Source organism: Entelurus aequoreus, linkage group LG24, assembly GCF_033978785.1.
Source record: "Entelurus aequoreus isolate RoL-2023_Sb linkage group LG24, RoL_Eaeq_v1.1, whole genome shotgun sequence".
NCBI lineage: Eukaryota > Metazoa > Chordata > Actinopteri > Syngnathiformes > Syngnathidae > Entelurus > Entelurus aequoreus.
This window is the reverse complement of record NC_084754.1, coordinates 3,592,454-3,617,453: the sequence shown is the minus strand read 5'-3', so window position 1 is coordinate 3,617,453 and position 25,000 is coordinate 3,592,454. Positions and strand designations below refer to the sequence as shown.

Below are 25,000 nucleotides of genomic sequence, written 5' to 3'. Positions count from 1 at the left end.
TACTTCTCGAAGCTCATGGAGAGAATGCCAAGAGTGTGCAAAGCAGTAATCAGAGCAAAGGGTGGCTATTTTGACATCTGAATGAACACACTTTGTTGCTACTCTTGCAGATAAAAAGTGACAACTATAATTAGCTTATAGCAGAGGTGTCAAAGTGGTTTTCACTGAGGGCCACATCGCAGTTATGTTTGGCCCCAGAGGGCCGCTTCTAACAGTGAATACTAATATAACACAATTTTAGAATGCATTTTATTACTACATTTAAAAAAATAAAAATAAATGTTAAAAAAATATGGTAAGTTGCAATAATTTCACCTCAAAATGTAGTGTATATTACTGTAAATGGAAAAACAGTACTGCTGTTTTTATGGTAAAAAAAAAAAAAAAAGGCAGCTCAGTTGCCAGAATTTTACTGTAAAATTTACATTAGTTTTTTTACTGTAAATAAAAAAAATTGGACTTTGTTGCTATTCTTGCAGATAAAAAGTGACAACTCTAATTAGCTTATAGCAGAGGTGTCAAAGTGGTTTTCACTGAGGGCCACATCGCAGTTATGTTTGGCCCCAGAGGGCCTCTTCTAACAGTGAATACTATTATTACACAATTTTTGAATGCATTATATTAGTACATTTAAAAAAATAAAAATAAATGTTAAAAAAATATGGTAAGTTACAATAATTTCACCTCAAAATGTAGTGTATATTACTGTAAATGGAAAAACAGTACTGCTGTTTTTATGGTAAAAAAAAAAAAAAAAGGCAGCTCAGTTGCCAGAATTTTACTGTAAAATTTACATTTGTTTTTTTACTGTAAAAAAAAAAATGGCACTTTGTTGCTACTCTTGCAGATAAAAAGTGACAACTATAATTAGCTTATAGCAGAGGTGTCAAAGTGGTTTTCACTGAGGGCCACATCGCAGTTATGTTTGGCCCCAGAGGGCCGCTTCTAACAGTGAATACTATTATTATACAATTTTTTAATGCATTTTATTAGTACATTTAAAAAAAAAAAAAAAGTTTTAAAATATGGTAAGTTGCAATAATTTCACCTCAAAATGTAGTGTATATTACTGTAAATTGAAAAACAGTACTGCTGTTTTTATGGTAAAAAAAAAAAAAAAGGCAGCTCAGTTGCCAGAATTTTACTGTAAAATTTACATTAGTTTTTTTACTGTAAATAAAAAAAATTGGACTTTGTTGCTATTCTTGCAGATAAAAAGTGACAACTATAATTAGCTTATAGCAGAGGTGTCAAAGTGGTTTTCACTGAGGGCCACATCGCAGTTATGTTTGGCCCCAGAGCGCCGCTTCTAACAGTGAATACTATTATTACACAATTTTTGAATGCATTATATTAGTACATTTAAAAAAATAAAAATAAATGTTAAAAAAATATGGTAAGTTACAATAATTTCACCTCAAAATGTAGTGTATATTACTGTAAATGGAAAAACAGTACTGCTGTTTTTATGGTAAAAAAAAAAAAAAAAAAGGCAGCTCAGTTGCCAGAATTTTACTGTAAAATTTACATTTGTTTTTTTACTGTAAAAAAAAAAAAGGCACTTTGTTGCTACTCTTGCAGATAAAAAGTGACAACTATAATTAGCTTATAGCAGAGGTGTCAAAGTGGTTTTCACTGAGGGCCACATCGCAGTTATGTTGGGCCCCAGAGGGCCGCTTCTAACAGTGAATACTATTATTATACAATTTTTGAATGCATTTTATTAGTACATTTAAAAAAAAAAAAATGTTTTAAAATATGGTAAGTTGCAATAATTTCACCTCAAAATGTAGTGTATATTACTGTAAATGGAAAAACAGTACTGCTGTTTTTATGGTAAAAAAAAAAAAAGGCAGCTCAGTTGCCAGAATTTTACTGTAAAATTTACATTAGTTTTTTTTACTGTAAATAAAAAAAATTGGACTTTGTTGCTACTCTTGCAGATAAAAAGTGACAACTCTAATTAGCTTATAGCAGAGGTGTCAAAGTGGTTTTCACTGAGGGCCACATCGCAGTTATGTTTGGCCCCAGAGAGCCGCTTCTAACAGTGAATACTATTATTATACAATTTTTGAATGCATTTTATTAGTACATTTAAAAAATAAAAATAAAAAGTTTTAAAATATGGTAAGTTGCAATAATTTCACCTCAAAATGTAGTGTATATTACTGTAAATGGAAAAACAGTACTGCTGTTTTTATGGTAAAAAAGGCAGCTTAGTTGCCAGAATTTTACTGTAAAATTTACATTTGTTTTTTTACTGTAAATAAAAACAATTGCACTTTGTTGCTACTCTTGCAGATAAAAAGTGACAACTATAATTAGCTTATAACAGAGGTGTGAAAGTGGTTTTCACTGAGGGCCACATCGCAGTTATGTTTGGCCCCATAGGGCCGCATCTAACAGTGAATACTATTATTATACAATTTTTGAATGCATTTTATTAGTACATTTAAAAAAAAAAAAAAGTTTTAAAATATGGTAAGTTGCAATAATTTCACCTCAAAATGTAGTGTATATTACTGTAAATGGAAAAACAGTACTGCTGTTTTTATGGTAAAAAAAAAGGCAGCTCAGTTGCCAGAATTTTACTGTAAAATTTACATTAGTTTTTTTTACTGTAAATAAAAACAATTGCACTTTGTTGCTACTCTTGCAGATAAAAAGTGACAACTATAATTAGCTTATAGCAGAGGTGTCAAAGTGGTTTTCACTGAGGGCCACATCGCAGTTATGTTTGGCCCCAGAGAGCCGCTTCTAACAGTGAATACTATTATTATACAATTTTTTAATGCATTTTATTAGTACATTTAAAAAATAAAAATAAAAACTTTTAAAATATGGTAAGTTGCAATAATTTCACCTCAAAATGTAGTGTATATTACTGTAAATGGAAAAACAGTACTGCTGTTTTTATGGTAAAAAAGGCAGCTTAGTTGCCAGAATTTTACTGTAAAATGTACATTTGTTTTTTTTCTGTAAATAAAAACAATTGGAATTTGTTGCTACTCTTGCAGTTAAAAAGTGACAACTATAATTAGCTTATAACAGAGGTGTCAAAGTGGTTTTCACTGAGGGCCACATCGCAGTTATGTTTGGCCCCAGAGGGCCGCTTCTAACAGTGAATACTATTATAATGTAATACAATAGATCTAGTGCTTGTCAGGGGTGTCACCACCTCCAAAGTTATGATACTTCCATATACTAATGTAATGTCCGATCATTACCTTATAAAATTTGAAGTTTTGACTCTTTGTCAACAAGCTAATAATAATAATAACTGCTATAGCGGCCGCAACATTAATGCTGCCACAACGATGACTCTTGCTGACCTACTGCCTTCGGTAATAGCACCATTCCCAAATTATGTCGGCTCTATTGATAAACTCACTAACAACTTTGACGATGCCTTGCGCAAAATTATTGATAGTATAGCACCGCTAAAGCAAAAAAGGGCCCCTAAAAGGCGCACCCCATGGTTTACAGAAGAAATTAGAGCTCATAAATTATCATGTAGAAAGCTGGAACGCAAATGGCGCGCGACTAAACTTGAGGTTTTCCATCAAGCATGGAGTGATAGTTTAATAACTTATAAACGCATGCTTACCTTAGCTAAAGCTAAATACTACTCAAATCTCATCCGCCTCAACAAAAACGATCCTAAATTTCTGTTTAGTACAGTAGCATCGCTAACCCAACAAGGGACTCCTCCCAGTAGCTCCACCCACTCGGCAGATGATTTTATGAATTTCTTTAATAAGAAAATTGAACTCATTAGAAAGGAGATTAAAGACAACGCATCCCAGCTACAACTGGGTTCTATTAACACAAATACGACTGTATATACGACGGACACTGCCCTCCAAAATAGTCTCTCTATTTTTGATGAAATAACATTAGAGGAATTATTACAGCGTGTAAGTGGGATAAAACAAACAACATGTTTACTTGACCCACTTCCTGGGAAACTTATCAAGGAACTGTTTGTATTATTAGGTCCATCAGTGTTAAATATTATAAACTTATCACTTTCCTCCGGCACTGTTCCCCTAGCATTCAAAAAAGCGGTTATTCATCCTCTGCTCAAAAGACCTAACCTCGATCCTGACCTCATGGTAAACTACCGACCGGTCTCCCACCTTCCGTTTATTTCCAAAATTCTCGAAAAAACTGTCGCACAGCAGCTAAATGAACACTTAGTGACTAACAATCTCTGTGAACCTTTTCAATCCGGTTTCAGGGCAAATCACTCTACGGAGACAGCCCTCGCAAAAATGACTAATGATCTATTGCTAACGATGGATTCTGATGCGTCATCTATGTTGCTGCTTCTTGATCTTAGCGCCGCTTTCGATACCGTCGATCATAATATTTTATTAGAGCGTATCAAAACACGTATTGGTATGTCAGACTTAGCCTTGTCTTGGTTTAACTCTTATCTTACTGACAGGATGCAGTGCGTCTCCCATAACAATGTGACCTCGGACTATGTCAAGGTAACGTGCGGAGTTCCCCAGGGTTCGGTTCTTGGCCCTGCACTCTTTAGTATTTACATGCTGCCGCTGGGTGACATCATACGCAAATACGGTGTTAGCTTTCACTGTTATGCTGATGACACTCAACTCTACATGCCCCTAAAGCTGACCAACACGCCGGATTGTAGTCAGCTGGAGGCGTGTCTTAATGAAATTAAACAATGGATGTCCGCTAACTTTTTGCAACTCAACGCTAAGAAAACGGAAATGCTGATTATCGGTCCTGCTAGACACCAACATCTATTTAATAATACCACCTTAACATTTGACAACCAAACAATTAAACAAGGAGACTCGGTAAAGAATCTGGGTATTATCTTCCACCCAACTCTCTCGTTTGAGTCACACATTAAGAGTGTTACTAAAACGGCCTTCTTTCATCTCCGTAATATCGCTAAAATTCGTTCCATCTTGTCCACTAGCGACGCTGAGATCATTATTCATGCGTTCGTTACGTCTCGTCTCGATTACTGTAACGTATTATTTTCGGGCCTCCCTATGTCTAGCATTAAAAGATTACAGATGGTACAAAATGAGGCTGCTAGACTTTTGACAAAAACAAGAAAGTTTGATCATATTACGCCTATACTGGCTCACTTGCACTGGCTTCCTGTGCACTTAAGATGCGACTTTAAGGTTTTACTACTTACGTATAAAATATTACACGGTTTAGCTCCAGCCTATCTCGCCGATTGTATTGTACCATATGTCCCGGCAAGAAATCTGCGTTCAAAGAACTCCGGCTTATTAGTGATTCCCAGAGCCAAAAAAAAGTCTGCGGGCTATAGAGCGTTTTCTATTCGGGCTCCAGTACTCTGGAATGCCCTCCCGGTAACAGTTAGAGATGCTACCTCAGTAGAAGCATTTAAGTCCCATCTTAAAACTCATTTGTATAATCTAGCCTTTAAATAGACCCCCCCTTTTTTAGACCAGTTGATCTGCCATTTCTTTTCTTCTCTCCTCTTCTCCCCTGTCCCTTGCGAGGGGGAGTTGCATAGGTCCGGTGGCCATGGATGAAGTGCTGGCTGTCCAGAGCCGGGACCCCGGGTGGACCACTAGCCTGTGCATCGGTTGGGGACATCTCTGCGCTGCTGACCCGTCTCCGCTCGGGATGGTTTCCTGTTGGCCCCGCTGTGGACTGGACTCCCGCTGATGTGTTGGATCCACTGTGGACTGGACTTTCACAATGTTATGTCAGACCCACTCGACATCCGTTGCTTTCGGTCTCCCCTAGAGGGGGGGGGTTACCCACATATGCGGTCCTCTCCAAGGTTTCTCATAGTCATTCACCGACGTCCCACTGGGGTGAGTTTTTCCTTGCCCGTATGTGGGCTCTGTACCGAGGATGTCGTTGTGGCTTGTACAGCCCTTTGAGACACTTGTGATTTAGGGCTATATAAATAAACATTGATTGATTGATAACACAATTTTTGAATGCATTTTATTAGTACATTTAAAAAAAAAAAAAAGTTTTAAAATATGGTAAGGTGCAATAATTTCACCTCAAAATGTAGTGTATATTACTGTAAATGGAAAAACAGTACTGCTGTTTTTATGGTATAAAAAAAAGGCAGCTCAGTTGCCAGAATTTTACTGTAAAATGTACATTTGATTTTTTTACTGTAAATCAAAAAACTACACTTTGTTGCTACTCTTGCAGATAAAAAGTGACAACTATAATTAGCCTATAGCAGAGGTGTCAAAGTGGTTTTCACTGAGGGCCACATCGCAGTTATGTTTGGCCCCAGAGGGCCTCTTCTAACAGTGAATACTATTATTATACAATTTTTGAATGCATTTTATTAGTACATTTAAAAAAATAAAAATAAATGTTAAAAAAATATGGTAACTTACAATAATTTCACCGCAAAATGTAGTGTATATTACTGTAAATGGAAAAACAGTACTGCTGTTTTTATGGTAAAAAAAAAAAAAAAAAAAGGCAGCTCAGTTGCCAGAATTTTACTGTAAAATTTACATTTGTTTTTTTTACTGTAAATCAAAAAACTACACTTTGTTGCTACTCTTGCAGATAAAAAGTGACAACTATAATTAGCTTATAGCAGAGGTGTCAAAGTGGTTTTCACTGAGGGCCACATCGCAGTTATGTTTGGGTTATGTTTGGCCCCAAGGGGCCGCTTCTTACATAATTTTTTAATGCATTTTATTAGTATTTTTATTTTTTCTAAGATGTTAAAAAAATATGTTAAGTTGCAATAATTTCACCTCAAAATGTAGTGTATATTACTGTAAATGGAAAAACAGTACTGCTGCTTTTATGGTAAAAAAAAAAAGCAGCTCAGTTGTTTATTACTGTAAATAAAAATTTAAAAAAGGCACATTTTACAGTAACATTTTGGCACCTGGGCTGTCAGTTTGTTGTTGTTGTTTTTTTTTTGTTTTTTTTACTGCAAATCAACAACTGTATATTTTTCGGTGTATTACCGTAAATGCCAAAACGACACCAGCGTTTATTACATCACCTCTCGCAGCTCATCAAGAGAATGCCAAGAGTGTGCAAAGCAGTAATCAGAGCAAAGGGTGGCTATTTTGACACCTGTTTGCTCTTTTATCCCACTTTTTTATCTGTTTTTATTTTAGTAGGCAGGCTGTTACAACACATGCTTCGAGCCACACTTTGGACACCCTTGATTTAGGGGAAATTGCTTTTTTTTCCCACTGGTTTAGAACACCTTACCCAGACCTTGACAAAGCTTTTAAAAAAAAAAAATCGAGCTTCAATAGAAAAAGCCTGACATCATCGACTGGAAACATTAAGCGGCGGCTGACCTTTGACCCCCCACCCCCCCAGGACATGCTCACCTGACTGAGGATCCGTCCATATTTGCCGCTAGTCTTCTCCATCAAGCAGAAGATGGGAAAGTTCCAATTGTTTAGCTGACTCATCATGGGCTCTAAATCTTCCATTAATAGCGGCTCTGGAGCCAGAATAGGTTTGTCCTGCACAAGTGGTGAAATGGGAGATTTTGTTCAAGACTATGTTGTCTACTCATGGTTCCTGAGGTGGTCTTTCTGGCCCTTTGTACCTCAGGAGGTAATAGCGGGTGGAGGATGACATTCTGGGAGCAGTGTTTTCCTTCCTCCGCGTCCTCCTCGGTATGTGCTACATCACTGCTGTCACTGTGGTTGGCTTCGTGGGTACTGTCGTAGTCGGATGACACCAGCACTTGGTCTTCTGCAATCAGAAGAAACAATGACACCACATCAGTTCTGGACCACCAGGAAACCCCCCCTCTCTTTGTGGCTGGTAATATTCCTTAACGTCTCAATACCATTATTGGGATGGAAAGAGAACCAATTAAATCCACATGGTTTGATTGTGCAGCTTCTTACTATGGAAATACCTGGCCTAGTGCTTTTTAACCATAGGGCCAGGGTCCATTGTTGGGCCTAGAGCAAGAAAATCTGTTTCTCAGCTGCGGTCCGTTTGGGCTACAGCAGGACCGGGCAATTATATTGACTCGTAGGGGCCAAATTTAGAGAAAAAACGGGTAACACAACACAAAACCTCACAATAATGTCTGATTGAATGCTAAAAACGTTATAATAGCCCGCCTAAAAAAAAGGAATGGAATTTTACATTTTCTTACTGAATGAGACACCCAGAATGTACATGAAAATAAAGAATGTGGGATTTACAATATTAACTATGAAGGATAAAACACTGAATATTGACAACAGTCACACGCCCTCTCGGTCGACATATTTTACAATCAAGCGAAACACAACAAAAATGCAACAAACAGAGTGAAATATGAACGTGAAGGGTAAACAAACCCCACCTACAACCTGATATATCTGATACATCACTAAGCTTTAGAACTTTGTTGTAAAAATCTCTTTCCGCGTCTGTCCCAAATGGTCCTCTCGACTACTACTTAAAGGCCTACTGAAAGCCACGACCACGCAGTCTGATAGTTTAGATATCAATGATGAAATCTTAACATTGCAACACATGCCAATACGGCCGGGTTAACTTATAAAGTGACATTTTAAATTTCCCGCTAAACTTCCGGTTGAAAACGTCTATGTATGATGACGTATGCGCGTGACGTCAATCGTGGAAGCGGAAGTATTCAGACTCCATTGAATCCAATACAAACAGCTCTGTTTTCATCTCATAATTCCACAGCATTCTGGACATCTGTGTTGGTGAATATTTTGCAATTTGTTTAATGAACAATGGAGACTGCAAAGAAGAAAGTTGTAGGTGGGATCGGTGTATTAGCGGCTGGCTGTAGCAACACAACCAGGAGGACTTTGACTTGGATAGCAGACGCGCTATCCGACGCTAGCTGCCGACCGCACGGATGATCGGGTGAAGTCCTTCGTCGCACCGTCGATCGCTGGAACGCAGGTGAGCACGGGTGTTGATGAGCAGATGAGGGCTGGCTGGCGTAGGTGGATAGCTAATGTTTTTAGCATAGGTCTGTGAGGTCCCGTTGCTAAGTTAGCTTCAATGGCGTCGTTAGCAACAGCATTGTTAAGCTTCGCCAGGCTGGAAAGCATTAACCGTGTATTTACATGTCCACGGTTTAATAGTATTGTTGATTTTCTATCTATCCTTCTAGTCAGGGGTTTATTTCTTTTGTTTCTATCTGCAGTTAAGCACGATGCTATCACGTTAGCTCCGTAGCTAACGTGTTTCGCCGATGTATTGTCGTGGGGATAAAAGTCACTGTGAATGTCCATTTCGCGTTCTCGACTCTCATTTTCAAGAGGATATAGTATCCCAGGTGGTTTAAAATACAAATCCGTGATCCACAATAGAAAAAGGAGAGAGTGTGGAATCCAATGAGCCAGCTTGTACCTAAGTTACGGTCAGAGCGAAAAAAGATACGTCCTGCACTGCACTCTAGTCCGTCACTCTCACGTTCCTCATCCACAAATCTTTCATCCTCGCTCAAATTAATGGGGTAATCGTCGCTTTCTCGGTCCGAATCTCTCTCGCTGCTGGTGTAAACAACGGGGAAATGTGAGGAGCCTTTCAACCTGTGACGTCACGCTACTTTCGGTACAGGCAAGGCTTTTTTTTTATCAGCGACCAAAAGTTGCGAACTTTATCGTCGATGTTCTCTACTAAATCCTTTCATCAAAAATATGGCAATATCGCGAAATGATCAAGTATGACACATAGAATGGATCTGCTATCCCCGTTTAAATAAAAAAAAATCATTTCAGTAGGCCTTTAAAGGCCTACTGAAAGCCACTACTAGCGACCACGCAGTCTGATAGTTTATATATCAATGATGAAATCTTAACATTGCAACACATGCCAATACGGCCGGGTTAACTTATAAAGTGACATTTTAAACTTCCCAGGAAACTTCCGCTTGAAAACGTCGCGGTATGATGACGTATGCGCGTGACGTCCCGAGGTCAAGGGAAGTGTTTGGACCCAATTCAAATACCTCTGTTTTCTTCGACAAAATTCCACAGTATTCTGGACATCTGTGTTGGTGAATCTTTTGCAATTTGTTTAATGGACAATGGAGACTGCAAAGAAGAAATTTGTAGGTGGGATCGGTGGAGCGGCGGACTACAGCAACACCAACACCAGGAGGTTGTGTTGTGTTTTGAGCAGGATAGCAGACGCACCACAGTGAGTACGCCCGCCGCCGCATCTAAGTTAGCTTCTGTTTTTTTAGCTTCGCCAAGCTGAATATTATTAAACGTGTATTTACATGTTCATGGTTTAATAGTATTTTTGATCTTCTGTCTATCCATCCAGTCAGGGTTTTTTTTTATTTAGTTTCTATCTGCATTTGAGACTGATGCTATCACGTTGGCTACGTAGCTAGGTTAGCTTCTATTTTTTTAGCTTCGAAAAGCTGAATATTATTAATCGTGTATTTACATGTTCATGGTTTAATAGTATTTTTGATCTTCTGTCTATCCTTCCAGTCAGGGTTTTTTTTAATTTAGTTTCTATCTGCATTTGAGACTGCTATGCTATCACGCTGGCTACGTTGCTAGGTTAGCTTCTATTTTTTTAGCTTCGCAAAGCTGAATATTATTAATCGTGTATTTACATGTTCAGTCACTGTGAATGTCCATTTCGCGTTCTCGACTCTCATTTTCAAGAGGATATAGTATCTGAGGTGGTTTGAAATACAAATCCGTGATCCAATTTTTTTACTGAATGAGACACCCAGAATGTACATGTAAATAAAGAATGTGGGATATAAAATGTTAACTATGAAGGATAAAACACTGAATATTGACAATGCATGAACGTCACACCCCCTCACGATCGACATATTTTACAATGAAGCGTTATGACAGACCACCTGAAAAAATGGAACGGAATTTTAAATTTTTTTTACTGAATGAAAATGTACATGTAAATAAAGACTGTGGGATTTACAATATTAACTATGAAGGATAAAACACTGAATATTGACAACATATGAACGTCACACCCCCTCTCCATCCACATATTTTACAACCAAGCGTTATGACACACCGCCTGAAACAACGGAATGGAATTTTAATTTTTTTTACTGAATGAGACACCCAGAATGTACATGTAAAAAAAGACTGTGGGATATAAAATGTTAACTATGAACGATACAACACTAAATATTGACAACATATGAACGTCACACCCCCTCTCCATCCACATATTTTACAATGAAGCGTTATGACAGACCACCTGAAAAAATGGAACGGAATTTAAATTTTTTTTTACTGAATGAAAATGTACATGTAAATAAAGACTGTGGGATTTACAATATTAACTATGAAGGATAAAACACTGAATATTGACAACATATGAACGTCACACCCCCTCTCCATCCACATATTTTACAATCAAGCGAAACGCAACAAAAATGCAACAAACAGCGAAATATGAACGTGAAGGGTAAAAAACAACAACAACTACAATCCGATATATCTGATATATCACTAAGCTTTAGAACTTAGTTGTAAAAATGTCCTTCCACGTCCGTCCCAAATGGTCCTCTCAACTACTACTTAACTTGCTTACTTAATTTACAGAAAAAAATATGCTTGGGGGCCGGCATATCTGATTTTTAGGAACACTAATACAAAACCTCACAATAATGTCTGATTGAATGCTAAAAACGTTATGACAGACCGCCTTAACAAAACGGAATGGAGTTTTACTTTTTTTTTTACTGAATGAGACACCCAGAATGTACATGTAAATAAAGAATGTGGGATTTACAATATTAACTATGAAGGATAAAACACTGAATATTGACAACATATGAACGTCACACCCCCTCTCCATCCACATATTTTACAATCAAGCATTATGACAGACCGCCTGAAACAACAAAATTGAATTTTAAATTGTTTTACTGAATGAGACACCCAGAATGTACATGACAATAAAGAATGTGGGATTTACAATATTAACTATGAACGATAAAACTCTCAATATTGACAACATATGAATGTCACACCCCCTCTCGATCGACATATTTTAAAATCAAGTGTTATGACGAACCGCCTGAAAAAACGGAATGGTATTACATTTTTTTTTACTGAATCAGAATATACAAACAGTTTGTACATGTAAATAAAGAATGTGGGATTTACAATATTAACTATGAAGGATAAAACACTGAATATTGACAACATATGAACGTCACACCCCCTCTCCATCCACATATTTTACAATCAAGCGTTATGACAGACCACCTTAAAAAACGGAATGGAATTTTAAATTGTTTTATTGAATGAGAATGTACATGAAATTAAAGAATGTGAGATTTACAATATTAACTATGAAGGATAAAACACTGAATATTGACAACATATGAACATCACACACCCTCTCGATTGACATATTTTACACTTTAGAACTTTGTTGTAAAAATCTCCTTCAGCGTCTGTCCCTGACACCCGCATTTCAGGCTCTGGAAACACTCTGTGGAAACACTCCCCACCCACACTGCTTGGTGCCTCGTCTGAGCTGCTGTCACTTAAATTACTATTGTAATTAATTATATTACCATAGTAACTAATTCGATTACCATAGTAACTAATTCCATTACCATAGTAACTAATTACATTACCATAGTAACTAATTACATTACCATAGTAACTAGTATATCATGCAAAAGCGCAGATTCCGACCATTGAAATACTTTGTATAGTTGAAGACTTCCGGTCATTAGAAAACATCACTGCACATCATAATGGCAGCTACACTTTCCATCTTAAAAATCTAAAAAAATATTTTGGGAATGATGGGCCAGATTGAAAAGGCCGCCCGGGCCTTAATTTGCCCAGGTCTGGGCTACAGGGGTACTCAATTGTAATACACTTTTCCACCACTTGTGGCAGTAATAATAATATCAAAGAAACAGAAAAAAAGTCTGAAGCTAAAGTCTTTCCTCAGACCAAAAAATATGACTAAAGTGTTGAAGCTGTATTTTCATAAGCGCTTCAATTTCATTGACCGTTTATTTAAGAAATATATTCATTATTAATTTTGTTTATTTATTTATGTTAGCACTGCATAGTTTTGGTTTCATGGTTCACGGTTTCCTACCATTTGACAAGGTTTATCCAGCTCCCTCTAGTGGCCAATGAATCACTCAATTGAATATTCAAACACAGTGTTACTGTTCAAACTGTGTGCGATGTTCCAGTGGCCAAAATTATTAAATATACCGTATTTTTCGGACTATAAGTCGCAGTTTTTTTCATAGTTTGGCCGGGGGTGCGACTTATACTCAGGAGCGACTTATGTGTGAAATGATTAACACATTACCGTAAAATATCAAATAATATTATTTAGCTCATCCACGTAAGAGACTAGACGTATAAGATTTCATGGGATTTAGCGATTAGGAGTGACAGATTGTTTGGTAAACGTATAGCATGTTCTATATGTTATAGTTATTTGAATGACTCTTACCATAATATGTTACGTTAACATACCAGTTGGTTATTTATGCCTCATATAACGTACACTTATTCAGCCTGTTGTTCACTATTCTTTATTTTAAATTGCCTTTCAAATGTCTATTCTTAGTGTTGGGTATTATCAAATAAATTTCCCCAAAAAATGCGACTTATACTCCAGTGCGACTTATACATGTTTTTTCCCTTCTTTATTAAGCATTTTCGGCCGGTGCGACTTATACTCCGGAGCGACTTATACTCCGGAGCGACTTATACTCCGGAGCGACTTATACTACGAAAAATACGGTACTTGTTAAATAAAACCGCCTTGTTTTTAATGAATATTTAGGCCTACTACGCTACTGTATTGGTCATTATAGGGGTACTTGGAGAGCCAAGAGTTTTCTGAGATTGTACTTGTTGAAAAAGGTTTGAGAACCACTGCTGTAAATGCATGATTGTAGACAAAGTAAATAAGTACACCCTTCAAAAGACAAAAACAACACTTTAAAGGCCTACTGAAATTTTTTTTTTTTACTTAAACGGGGATAGCGGATCCATTCTATGTGTCATACTTGATCATTTCGCAATATTGACATATTTTTGCTGAAAGGCTTTAGTAGAGAACAACGACGATAAAGTTCGCAACTTTTGGTCTCTGATAAAAAAAAGCCTTGCCCCTACCGGAAGTAGCGTGACGTAGTCGGTTGTTCGCTTCCTCATATTTTGCTATTGTTTTCAACGCAGCTAGAGCGATTCGGACCGAGAAAGCGACGATTACCCCATTAATTTGAGCGAGGATGAAAGATTCGTGGATGAGGAACGTTAGAGTGACGGACTAGAATGCAGTGCAAACATATCTTTTTTCGCTCGCTCTGACCGTAACTTAGGTACAAGCTGGCTCATTGGATTCCACACTCTCTCCTTTTTCTATTGTGGATCACGGATTTGTATTTTAAACCACCTCGGCTACTATATCCTCTTGAAAATGAGAGTCGAGGACGCGAAATGGACATTCACAGTGACTTTTATCTCCACGACAATACATCGGCGAAGCTCTTTAGCTACTGAGCTAACGTGATAACATCTGTCTCAAATGCAGATAGAAACTAAATAAATAAATTCCTGACTGGAAGGATAGACAGAAGATCAACAATACTATTAAACCATGGACATGTAACTACACGGTTAATAATTCTCAGCCTGGCAAAGCTTAACAATGCTGTTGCTAATGACGCTGAAGCTAACTTAGCAACTTAGCAACCGGACCTCACAGAGCTATGATAAAACATTAGCGCTCCACCTATGCCAGCCAGCCCTCATCTGCTCATCAACACCCGTGCTCACCTGCGTTCCAGCGATCGACGGTGCGACGAAGGACTTCACCCGATCACAGATGCAGTCGGCGAGACGGAGGAAGTTAAGGTGAGTTCGGCGGCTAACGCGTCTGCTATCCATCTCTGTCTTCCTGGTTGTGTTGCTGTAGTCCGCCGCTAATACACCGATCCCACCTACAACTTTCTTCTTTGCAGTCTTCATTGTTCATTAAACAAATTGCAAAAGATTCACCAACACAGATGTCCGGAATACTGTGGAATTATGAAATTAAAACAGAGCTTTTTTGTATTGGATTCAATGTGTCCGAATACTTCCGTATCAACTGTTAACGTCACGCGCATACGTCATCATACCGAGACATTTTCAGCAGGATATTTCGCGGGAAATTTAAAATGTCACTTTATAAGTTAACCCGGCCGTATTGGCATGTGTTGCAATGTTAAGATTTCATCATTGATATATAAACTATCAGACTGCGTGGTCGCTAGTAGTGGCTTTCAGTAGGCCTTTAAATATTCAGTACATGCTTTTCATTGGTTAACCACAACACTGTACTTGGACTGATAACAAATAAAAAAAATCCAGTGCACACCTGAACGTGGTATCCTGTCTCCCTTATCTAGGGAGCCCTCTCCATGGCTCAGTCGGATGTACGGTCTTCCACAACTGTGAACGAGAGGGATAAAGAAGTTGAAACAGTGTTTGCACATAAACATACTTGCCAACCCTCCCGATTTTCCCGGGAGACTCACGAATTTCAGTGCCCCTCCCGAAAATCTCCCGGGGCAACCATTCTCACGAATTTCTCCTGATTTCCACCCGGACAACAATATTGGGGGCGTGCCTTAAAGGCACTGCCTTTAGCGTCCTCTCTCATCTGAAAAGGAGACTATTATATATGTCTCCGTTATCCATAGGTGTATCTATAACCCATAAAGTAGGCAGGCACCAAGCTACTTCTCAGCGTGTGTTTATTCCAGCCGGCACAATACACTGACACATAACATCCGGATTCCCATCATGCATTGCTTCAAAACTACAGAAATTAGTAATGTCCTAAAACAGGGGTGTCCAAAGTGCGGCCCGGGGGCTAATTGTTTACCGACCCGCCACACATTCTGGAAATGCTATTGCAAAAATTAAAAAGAAACATTAAAAAAAGTGGAAATCGAACTAGAAAAAGTTGCAATGTTGACACAAAGCTGCTATGCAGGCTGTTTTTTTTCTTCTTTTGTCTATCTTTATTTTTCTTTTTGTTTGCCATTGCTCAAAAATACAAAAAAAAAATCAATGTTATACTGGATTATTGACCTATTCAAGGCTCCAATTATTTCAAATATTTCACTTTAAAATGTTTTATGTGGAAATTATTGCAGAAAATATTGTGTGGTTGCCATACTTTAAATAGTGACATGATCAGTGAAAACAGGTGCGTGACTCAAAACGTGAAACAGGTGCGTGACATGACAGGTGAAAACTAATGGGTGACCATGAAAAACAAACAAAACAAGGAAGTGAAACCAGGAACTAAAAAAAGACTCCAAAAACCAAGCAAAACATGGCCAAACAAAAACATGATTAACACAGACATGACATTTTTTTTCTTTTGTCTATCTTTATTTTTATTTTTTTTGCCATTGCTTAAAAAAAAAAAATCAATGTCATAATGAATTATTGACCTATTCAAGGCTCCAATTATTTCAAATATTTCACTTTAAAATGTTTTATGTGGGAAATATTGCATATATTGTGTGGTTGCCATACAAAAACATCGTTTTCTTTGACAAAAGAGCATAAAACAAACAAAATAATAGTTCAAACGTAAAATGGACAGATATATCTGAAGTTGATCTCGTAACTTAAGTGTTGAAAGCTAAAACAAAATAATAAAAATGTATAACTTTATGAGTGGGGCACCTTTTGGATCCCAAATATATTTAATGGGATTTTATTTATCTTTTCACTGTGATTACTCAAAAATAATAATGAATAAAAATCAATGGTGTCCTGCATTATTGATCTTTTTAAGGCTCGAATTACTTCACATCAAACATTGCTTTCTGAATGTTTTGGGCAGTGGGGGAAATACTGCATATTTCACTTTTATTATAAAAAACAAAGTTGTCTTTGACAGAAAAGGCATAAAACCTTTTTGTCTTTTTTTTTTACTTGATATCAACCTAAAGTTGATATACTGCAGAGATTTACTGTAAGCGTTAAATAAATAAATATAATAATAATATGACTTGTTTTTAACATTTTAATGACTTAGACCCTTTATGGTCCCCGGGAGCCCTAAAGGTTAAAAAAATAATAAAATCCATATATTTTGTTATGGTTTGAAAATGAAAAATGTCAAAATGGCCCCCGCATGCTTTATTTTTTCCGTGTGCGGCCCTAGGTGGAAAAAGTTTGGACACCCCTGTCCTAAAACATAACAGAGACGAAGCAGAAGAACGAAGAAGAGACATGGCGACGACGAGTAAGAAGAAGAAGAAGAAGTACGCTTGCAAGTTCCAAAATGATTGGAAAAAATAATTTCAGTTCATCCAGGACAGCTGGAAGGGGAAGGGGAAAGGGTATGCTGCCTGCACATTTTGTGTCCAGGGACGTGTTTCCCGAGTTTATAAACATAATATGAATTTTTTAAAAAGGAACAAATATTTTGTGATGATAAAACATATGCATGTAATCAATTTAGTATTGACTAGATAGGCTTTTGTACTTGGTATCATTGCAGTGGATGTCAGGTGTAGATCCACCCATGGCATTTATTTACATTCAGGCACGCTAGCATTTGTTAGCATTGACGCCGCTATTGTATCCTCCTACGGTGTGTAGTGAAGCATGTTTAGCTATTCCTCGTCCTGCAGGGATGATACTTGTAAGAAACTTACTTTATTCGTCGCCATGGAGGCGAGGATTAGTGATTTAGAAGTAGCTAAAACACTGCCGACTGCGGATGGTCGTTAGCCGCTAGCTAACTAGACATGTCTTAAAGCACCTCTTCCTGACGGCGTTTCAGTGTTATAACTTCACCTTTATCGTTAGTTTTTAAGCCAAAATGCGTCCGTTCTCCCTTTTCTGTCTACACACTGTGTCTGCTTGTAAGTACTCTGTGATTGTGCGCTGCCGAACATGCTCCTCTGCTCGTAAACCCGTCATGACGTGATGACGCGCCCTCATGCCTGTTAAAAAAATAAATTGGAAACCGGTACTTTTCAAACAGAGTATAGTACCGTTTTTGATTCACTACTGCGATACTATACTAGTACCGGTATACCGTACAACCCTACATGTCATGTTCCGTGTTACAAAATGCAACACGGAACGACACAGGAAGTCCTTCATACCGACAGCCATCAGACTGTATAATGCATATGTGGAATAGAGCGAGTCCCCATTACCTCCATTGTTCCAGTAGGTGACTCTTGCTAATGTTTATTTACGATTTATTTACGTTTTTGATTCATTACTACTACGATACTATAATAGTACCGGTATACCGTACAACCCTACATGTAATGCTGTATAATAGACTGTATTTATATTATTCACATGTGAATAATGCTGTATGATAGACTGTATTTATGTTATTCACATGTGAATAATGCTGTATAATAGACTGTATTTATGTTATTCACATGTGAATAATGCTGTATAATAGACTGTATTTATATTATTCACATGTGAATAATGCTGTATAATAGACTGTATTTATGTTATTCACATGTGAATAATGCTGTATTATAGACTGTATTTATGTTATTCACATGTGAATAAAGCTGTATAATAGACTGTATTTATGTTATTCACATGTGACTAATGCTGTATAATAGACTGTATTTATATTATTCACATGTGAATAATGCTGTATAAATAGACTGTATTTATATTATTCACATGTAAATAATGCTGTATAATAGACTGTATTTATATTATTCACATGTGAATAATGCTGTATAATAGACTGTATTTATATTATTCACATGTAAATAATGCTGTATAATAGACTGTATTTATATTATTCACATGTGAATAATGCTGTATAATAGACTGTATTTATATTATTCACATGTGAATAATGCTGTATAATAGACTGTATTTATATTATTCACATGTGAGTAATGCTGTATAATAGACTGCATTTATATTATTCACATGTGAATAACGCTGTATAATAGACTGTATTTATGTTATTCACATGTGAATAACGCTGTATAATAGACTGTATTTATGTTATTCACATGTGAATAATGATGTATAATAGACTGTATTTATGTTATTCACATGTGAATAATGCTGTATAATAGACTGTATTTATGTTATTCACATGTGAATAATGCTGTATAATAGACTGTATTTATATTATTCACAAGTGAATAATGCTGTATAATAGACTGTATTTATATTATTCACAAGTGAATAATGCTGTATAATAGACTGTATTTATGTTATTCACATGTGAATAATGCTGTATTATAGACTGTATTTATATTATTCACATGTGAATAATGCTGTATAATAGACTGTATTTATGTTATTCACATGTGAATAATGCTGTATAATAGACTGTATTTATATTATTCACAAGTGAATAATGCTGTATAATAGACTGTATTTATATTATTCACAAGTGAATAATGCTGTATAATAGACTGTATTTATATTATTCACATGTGAATAATGCTGTATAATAGACTGTATTTATGTTATTCACATGTGAATAATGCTGTATAATAGACTGTATTTATGTTATTCACATGTGAATAATGCTGTATAATAGACTGTATTTATGTTATTCACATGTGAATAATGATAATGTTAAGATTTCATCATTGATATATAAACTATCAGACTGCGTGGTCGGTAGTAGTGGCTTTCAGTAGGCCTTTAAGGGTAGGATAGGACGCCCCTTCAGTTTGTATGGGGCCCAGAATGTGGTGCTAAGCCCCTGAATATTAATACATATTTTCTCCACAATGTATCCGAGGCGGCCAACTATGCGGAGCACTGGGAGGGGGGGGGGCAAACCCAGAATAGTACTCGTTTGCTTGTAGAAAACAACGTGAACAAGCATTCGCTGTCAGCAGTCGAGCCAAAAATAATTGGGATACATTATATTCATTATATCTGTCTTGGGTGTCAAAACTCTTGGCAGATGTTTACAGGAAAGAAAGTTAACGAGGAAAGCTATTAAGTTTTGTTTTTCTGTCAGCGCTTAAACAAACACAGCCTGCGTCGAGAAAAAATACATAATTACCGAATTGACCATCAATGTAGTCCAAAAAGGAGGTTTTCTTCCCCCCACAAGAGTCCATCATAGATAAATGTGCTCCATGTTTCTTTATTGAGGGCACTGTCAGGCTGGAGGTGGTTCCCATTAAAATACCTCTCCCCAAATGTTGTAAAACCTGCAGGAAATGCCTTCCGTCGAAGCACGGTGTCACACAAAGACGTGCAGTGTGTGTCCCTATCTCCCTCGGATAAATTGTTTTGCTAATGGTTCCGAGGCCCCGACAAAGAAAGTCCTGTTGTGTCTGCAGGACCAGGTCGAACCGCCGCGTGTAATGTCTCGCAGGTGTGGAATAATACAAAAAAAGAAAGTAGTTTGATAGTTTGGCGGGCGAACAGTTAGTGCATTATTGTCAGGGGGTCTGGGCAAAGCAGGCGTGCTTGGCTTAAAAAGGTTTGACTTTTAATGAAAGTTGAAAAACTGGCAGCCGCGCATCCAATTCCGCTGATTCAGCAGAATAAGCTCTGCTGCTGACATTGAGCCCGCGGCGCAGGTCGAAAATAAGAATGGCGGACGTGTCCCGTATCAGGTGGAGTCTGCACACTTGCTTGTAAATACCGTACTTGGTTACATACTCTAAGTCAGGGGTGTCCAAAGTGCGGCCCGGGGGCCATTTGCGGCCCGCAGGTCATTTTTTTAACGGCCCCGCGACACATTCTAAAAATATGATGAAAAAAACCCAAACAAACGTGGTATAAAAGAGCAAACAGGTGAAATGTAACAAGAAAATGTTGCGATGTTTACTCGAATACAGGGGTCACCAACGCGGTGCCCGCGGGCACCAGGTAGCCCGTAAGGACCAGATGAGTAGCCCGCTGGCCTGTTCTAAAAATAGCTCAAATAGCAGCACTTACCAGTGAGCTGCCTCTATTTTTTAAATGTTATTTATTTACTAGCAAGCTGGTCTCGCTTTGCCCGACATTTTTAATTCTAAGAGAGACAAAACTCAAATAGAATTTGAAAATCCAAGAAAATATTTTAAAGACTTGGTCTTTACTTGTTTAAATAAATTCATTAATTTTTTTACTTTGCTTCTTATAACTTTCAGAAAGACAATTTTAAAGAAAAAATACAACCTTAAAAATGATTTTAGGATTTTTAAACACATATACCTTTTTACCTTTTTAAATTCCTTCCTCTTCTTTCCTGACAATTTAAATCAATGTTCAAGTAAAAAAAAAATTTTTTTATTGTAAAGAATAATAAATACATTTTTTAATTTAATTCTTCATTTTAGCTTCTGTGTTTTCGACGAAGAATATTTGTGAAATATTTCTTCAAACTTATGATTAAAATTCAAAAAAATTATTCTGGCAAATATAGAAAATCTGTAGAATCAAACTTAAATCTTATTTCAAAGTCTTTTGAATTTCTTTTAAAATTTTTGTTCTGGAAAATCTAGAAGAAATAATGATTTGTCTTTGTTAGAAATATAGCTTGGTCCAATTTGTTATATATTCTAACAAAGTGTAGATCGGATTTTAGCCTATTTAAACATGTCATCAAAATTCTAAAATTAATCTTAATCAGGAAAAATTACTAATGATGTTCCATAAAATCTTTTTTTAAGTTTTTCTCTTATTTTTTTTCGGTTGAATTTTGAATTTTAAAGAGTCGAAATTGAAGATAAACTATGTTTCAAAATGTAATTGTCATTTTTTTTCGTGTTTTCTCCTCTTTTAAACCGTTCAATTAAGTGTAAATATAATTAATTATTAATAATAACATAGAGTTAAAGGTAAATTGAGCAAATTGGCTATTTCTGGCAATTTATTTAAGTGTGTATTAAACTGGTAGCCCTTCGCATTAATCAGTACCCAAGAAAAAGCTCTTGCTTTCAAAAAGGTTGGTGACCCCTGCTCTAACAACACAAAGCTGCCATGTAGGCTGTTTCTTTCTTTAAAAAATAATATTCAATCAAAATCAACGTCATTATGAATTATTCAAGGCTCCAATTACGTCACATTAAATATTCCACTTTGAGATATTCTTTGGGGAAAATGTTGCATATTTTGTGTTTGCCATATAAAAAAACTGAGCTGTTGTTTTTTAAAAGAAGGGCCTAAAACGAACAAACAAAAAACATAAACAACAATAAAACTTAGAATTGACGGACAGATCTGAAGCTGATCTCAGCATTATTGTGCTAAAAGTAATCAGTAAAAAAAAAAAAAAGTATAATTTCTTTTTTAACACTTTAATGAGTAGGACCCTTTTGGATCCCCAATTATTTTTTTTTGCGCGTGACATTGCTCAAAAAATGTCAATGTTGTTATGAGTTATTGACCTTTTTAAGGCTCCAATTATTTAATAATCTCAAATATTCTACTTTAAAATTTAATTGGGGGAAAATATTGCATATTTGGTGGGTTTTTTTCTATAAAAAACCTGGGTTTTCTTTGGCAAAAAGGGCATACAACTTAAATGTTTAAAAACGTTATATTGACAGATAGACCTAATGTTGATCTAGAGATTTAAACTTTGAATAATAATAATAATAATAATAATACTAAATAATGACACATTTTTTATATTTTTTTGACCAAAACTCTTTGGGTTCACCGGGATCAAGCCTGAGTGGCGGCCTAAATGTATATTATTTTATACATTTATTGTATTGGTTTTTAAAATAAAAAATATCAAAATGGCCCCCGCTTGCTTTGATTTTTCAGTGTGCGGCCCTCAGTGGAAAAAGTTTGGACACCCCTGCTCTAAGTTGTTTTAGCGATGCTCTTTTTTTTGGAATATTATTATTATTATTATTTTTTTTGGAAACAAGGCTGAAGTGGTAAGCATTCAGTGGGAAGTTCACTTATGTATACAAATGGAGGGCAAAACGGGACAAAATTGAATTAATAAATACAAACCCCAAAAGCAGTGAAGTTGTCACGTTGTGTAAATGGTAAATAAAAACAGAATACAATGATTTGCAAATCCTTTTCAACTTATATTCAATTGCATAGACCGCAAAGACAAGATATTTAATGTTCCAACTGGTAAACTTTTGTTATTTTTTGCAAATATTAGCTCATTTGTAATTTGATGCCTGCAACATGTTTAAGAAAAGCTGGCACGAGTGGCAAAAAAGACTGAGAAAGTTGAGGAATGCTCATCAAACACTTATTTGGAACATCCCAGAGGTGAACAAGCTAATTGGGAACAGGTGGGTGCCATGATTGGGTATAAAAGCAGCTTCCATGAAATGCTCAGTCATTCACAAACAAGGATGGGGCAAAGGTCACCACTTTGTCAACAAATGCGTGAGCAAATTGTCCAACAGTTTAAGAACAACATTTCTCAACCAGCTATTGCAAGGAATTTAGGGATTTCACCATCTACGGTCCGTAATATCATCAAAAGGTTCAGAGAATCTGGAGAAACCACTGCACGAAAGTGGCAAGGCCGTAAACCAACATTGAATTCCCTCAGGCGGTACTGCATCAAAAACCGACATCAGTGTGTAAAGGATATCACCACATGGGCTCAGGAACACTTCAGAAAACCACTGTCAGTAACTGCAGTTTGTCGCTACATCTGTAAGTGCAAGTTAAAACTCTACTACGCAAAGCCAAAGCCATTTATCAACAACACCCAGAAACGCCGCCGGCTTCGCTGGGCCTGAGCTCATCTAAGATGGACTGATGCAAAGTGGAAAAGTGTTCTGTGGTCTGACGAGTCCACATTTCAAGTTGTTTTTGGAAACTGTGGACGTCGTGTCCTCCGGACCAAAGAGGAAAAGAACCATCCGGATTGTTCTAGGCCCAAAGTTTAAAAGCCAGCATCTGTGATGGTATGGGGGTGTATTAGTGCCCAAGGCATGGTAGGTTCTAATCTAATATTTTTTGCATAATACTGTAAAATACAGACGCCACACGCCATAATGGGTCTACAAAGTTTAACTTCTTTTTTCACTCAAAAGGTTGGTAAAAAAAAAACATCTTGTTTGTTTTTGGTGTATTTATTTTGTCAGGGTTCCACACTGGAGAAGAAAAATAGCTCTGGTATGTAAAACACAACTGTCCACTACAGAGGATGCTAGTTTAAAGGCCTACTGAAAGCCACTACTCCCGACCACGCAGTCTGATAGTTTATATATCAATGATGAAATCTTAACATTGCAACACATGCCAATACGGCCGGGTTAACTTATAAAGTGACATTTAAAACTTCCCGGGAAATATCCGGCTGAAACATCGTGGTATGATGACGTATGCGCGTGACGAAGTCCGAGTAACGGAAGTTATGGTACCCCGTAGAATCCTATACAAAAAGCTCTGTTTTCATTTCATAATTCCACAGTATTTTGGACATCTTTTGCAATTTTTTTAATGAACAATGAAGGCTGCAAAGAAGACAGCTGTAGGTGGGATCAGTGTATTAGCAGCGGACTACAGCAACACAACCAGGAGGACTTTGTTGGAGCGCTAGCCGCGCTAGCCGCCGGCCTCACCTTGACTTCCTACGTCTCCGGGCCGCCAAACGCATCGGGTGAAGTCCTTCGTCCTTCTGCCGATCGCTGGAACGCAGGTGAGCACGGGTGTTGATGAGCAAATGAGGGCTGGCTGACGTAGGTGGAGAGCTAATGTTTTTAGCATAGCTCTGTGCAGTCCGGTTGCTAAGTTAGCTTCAATGGCGTCGTTAGCACAGCATTGTTAACCTTCGCCAGCCTGGAAAGCATTAACCGTGTATTTACATGTCCACGGTTTAATAGTATTGTTGATTTTCTATCTATCCTTCCAGTCAGGGGTTTATTTCTTTTGTTTCTATATGCAGTTAAAGTATGATGCTATCACGTTAGCTCGTAGCTAAAGCATTTCGCCGATGTATTGTCGTGGAGATAAAAGGCACTGAATGTCCATTTCGCGTTCTCGACTCTCATTTTCAAGAGGATATAGTATCCGAGGTGGTTTAAAATACAAATCTGTGA

General features: G+C 37.0%; 1 protein-coding gene across 1 annotated transcript in view; it reads right to left on the bottom strand.

Moving 5' to 3' along the window:
- The window catches only part of LOC133641967 (cGMP-inhibited 3',5'-cyclic phosphodiesterase 3A-like), a 315,984-nt gene that overhangs the window by 35,905 nt on the left and 255,079 nt on the right, over nucleotides 1-25,000 (bottom strand). The window contains exons 5-7 of the mRNA XM_062036136.1: nucleotides 15,370-15,443; nucleotides 7,583-7,731; nucleotides 7,359-7,496 (exon numbers count right to left, since the gene is read on the bottom strand). Of these exons, the coding sequence (XP_061892120.1) occupies nucleotides 7,359-7,496; nucleotides 7,583-7,731; nucleotides 15,370-15,443 (361 nt within the window). The remainder of the gene's footprint in view (nucleotides 1-7,358; nucleotides 7,497-7,582; nucleotides 7,732-15,369; nucleotides 15,444-25,000) is intronic.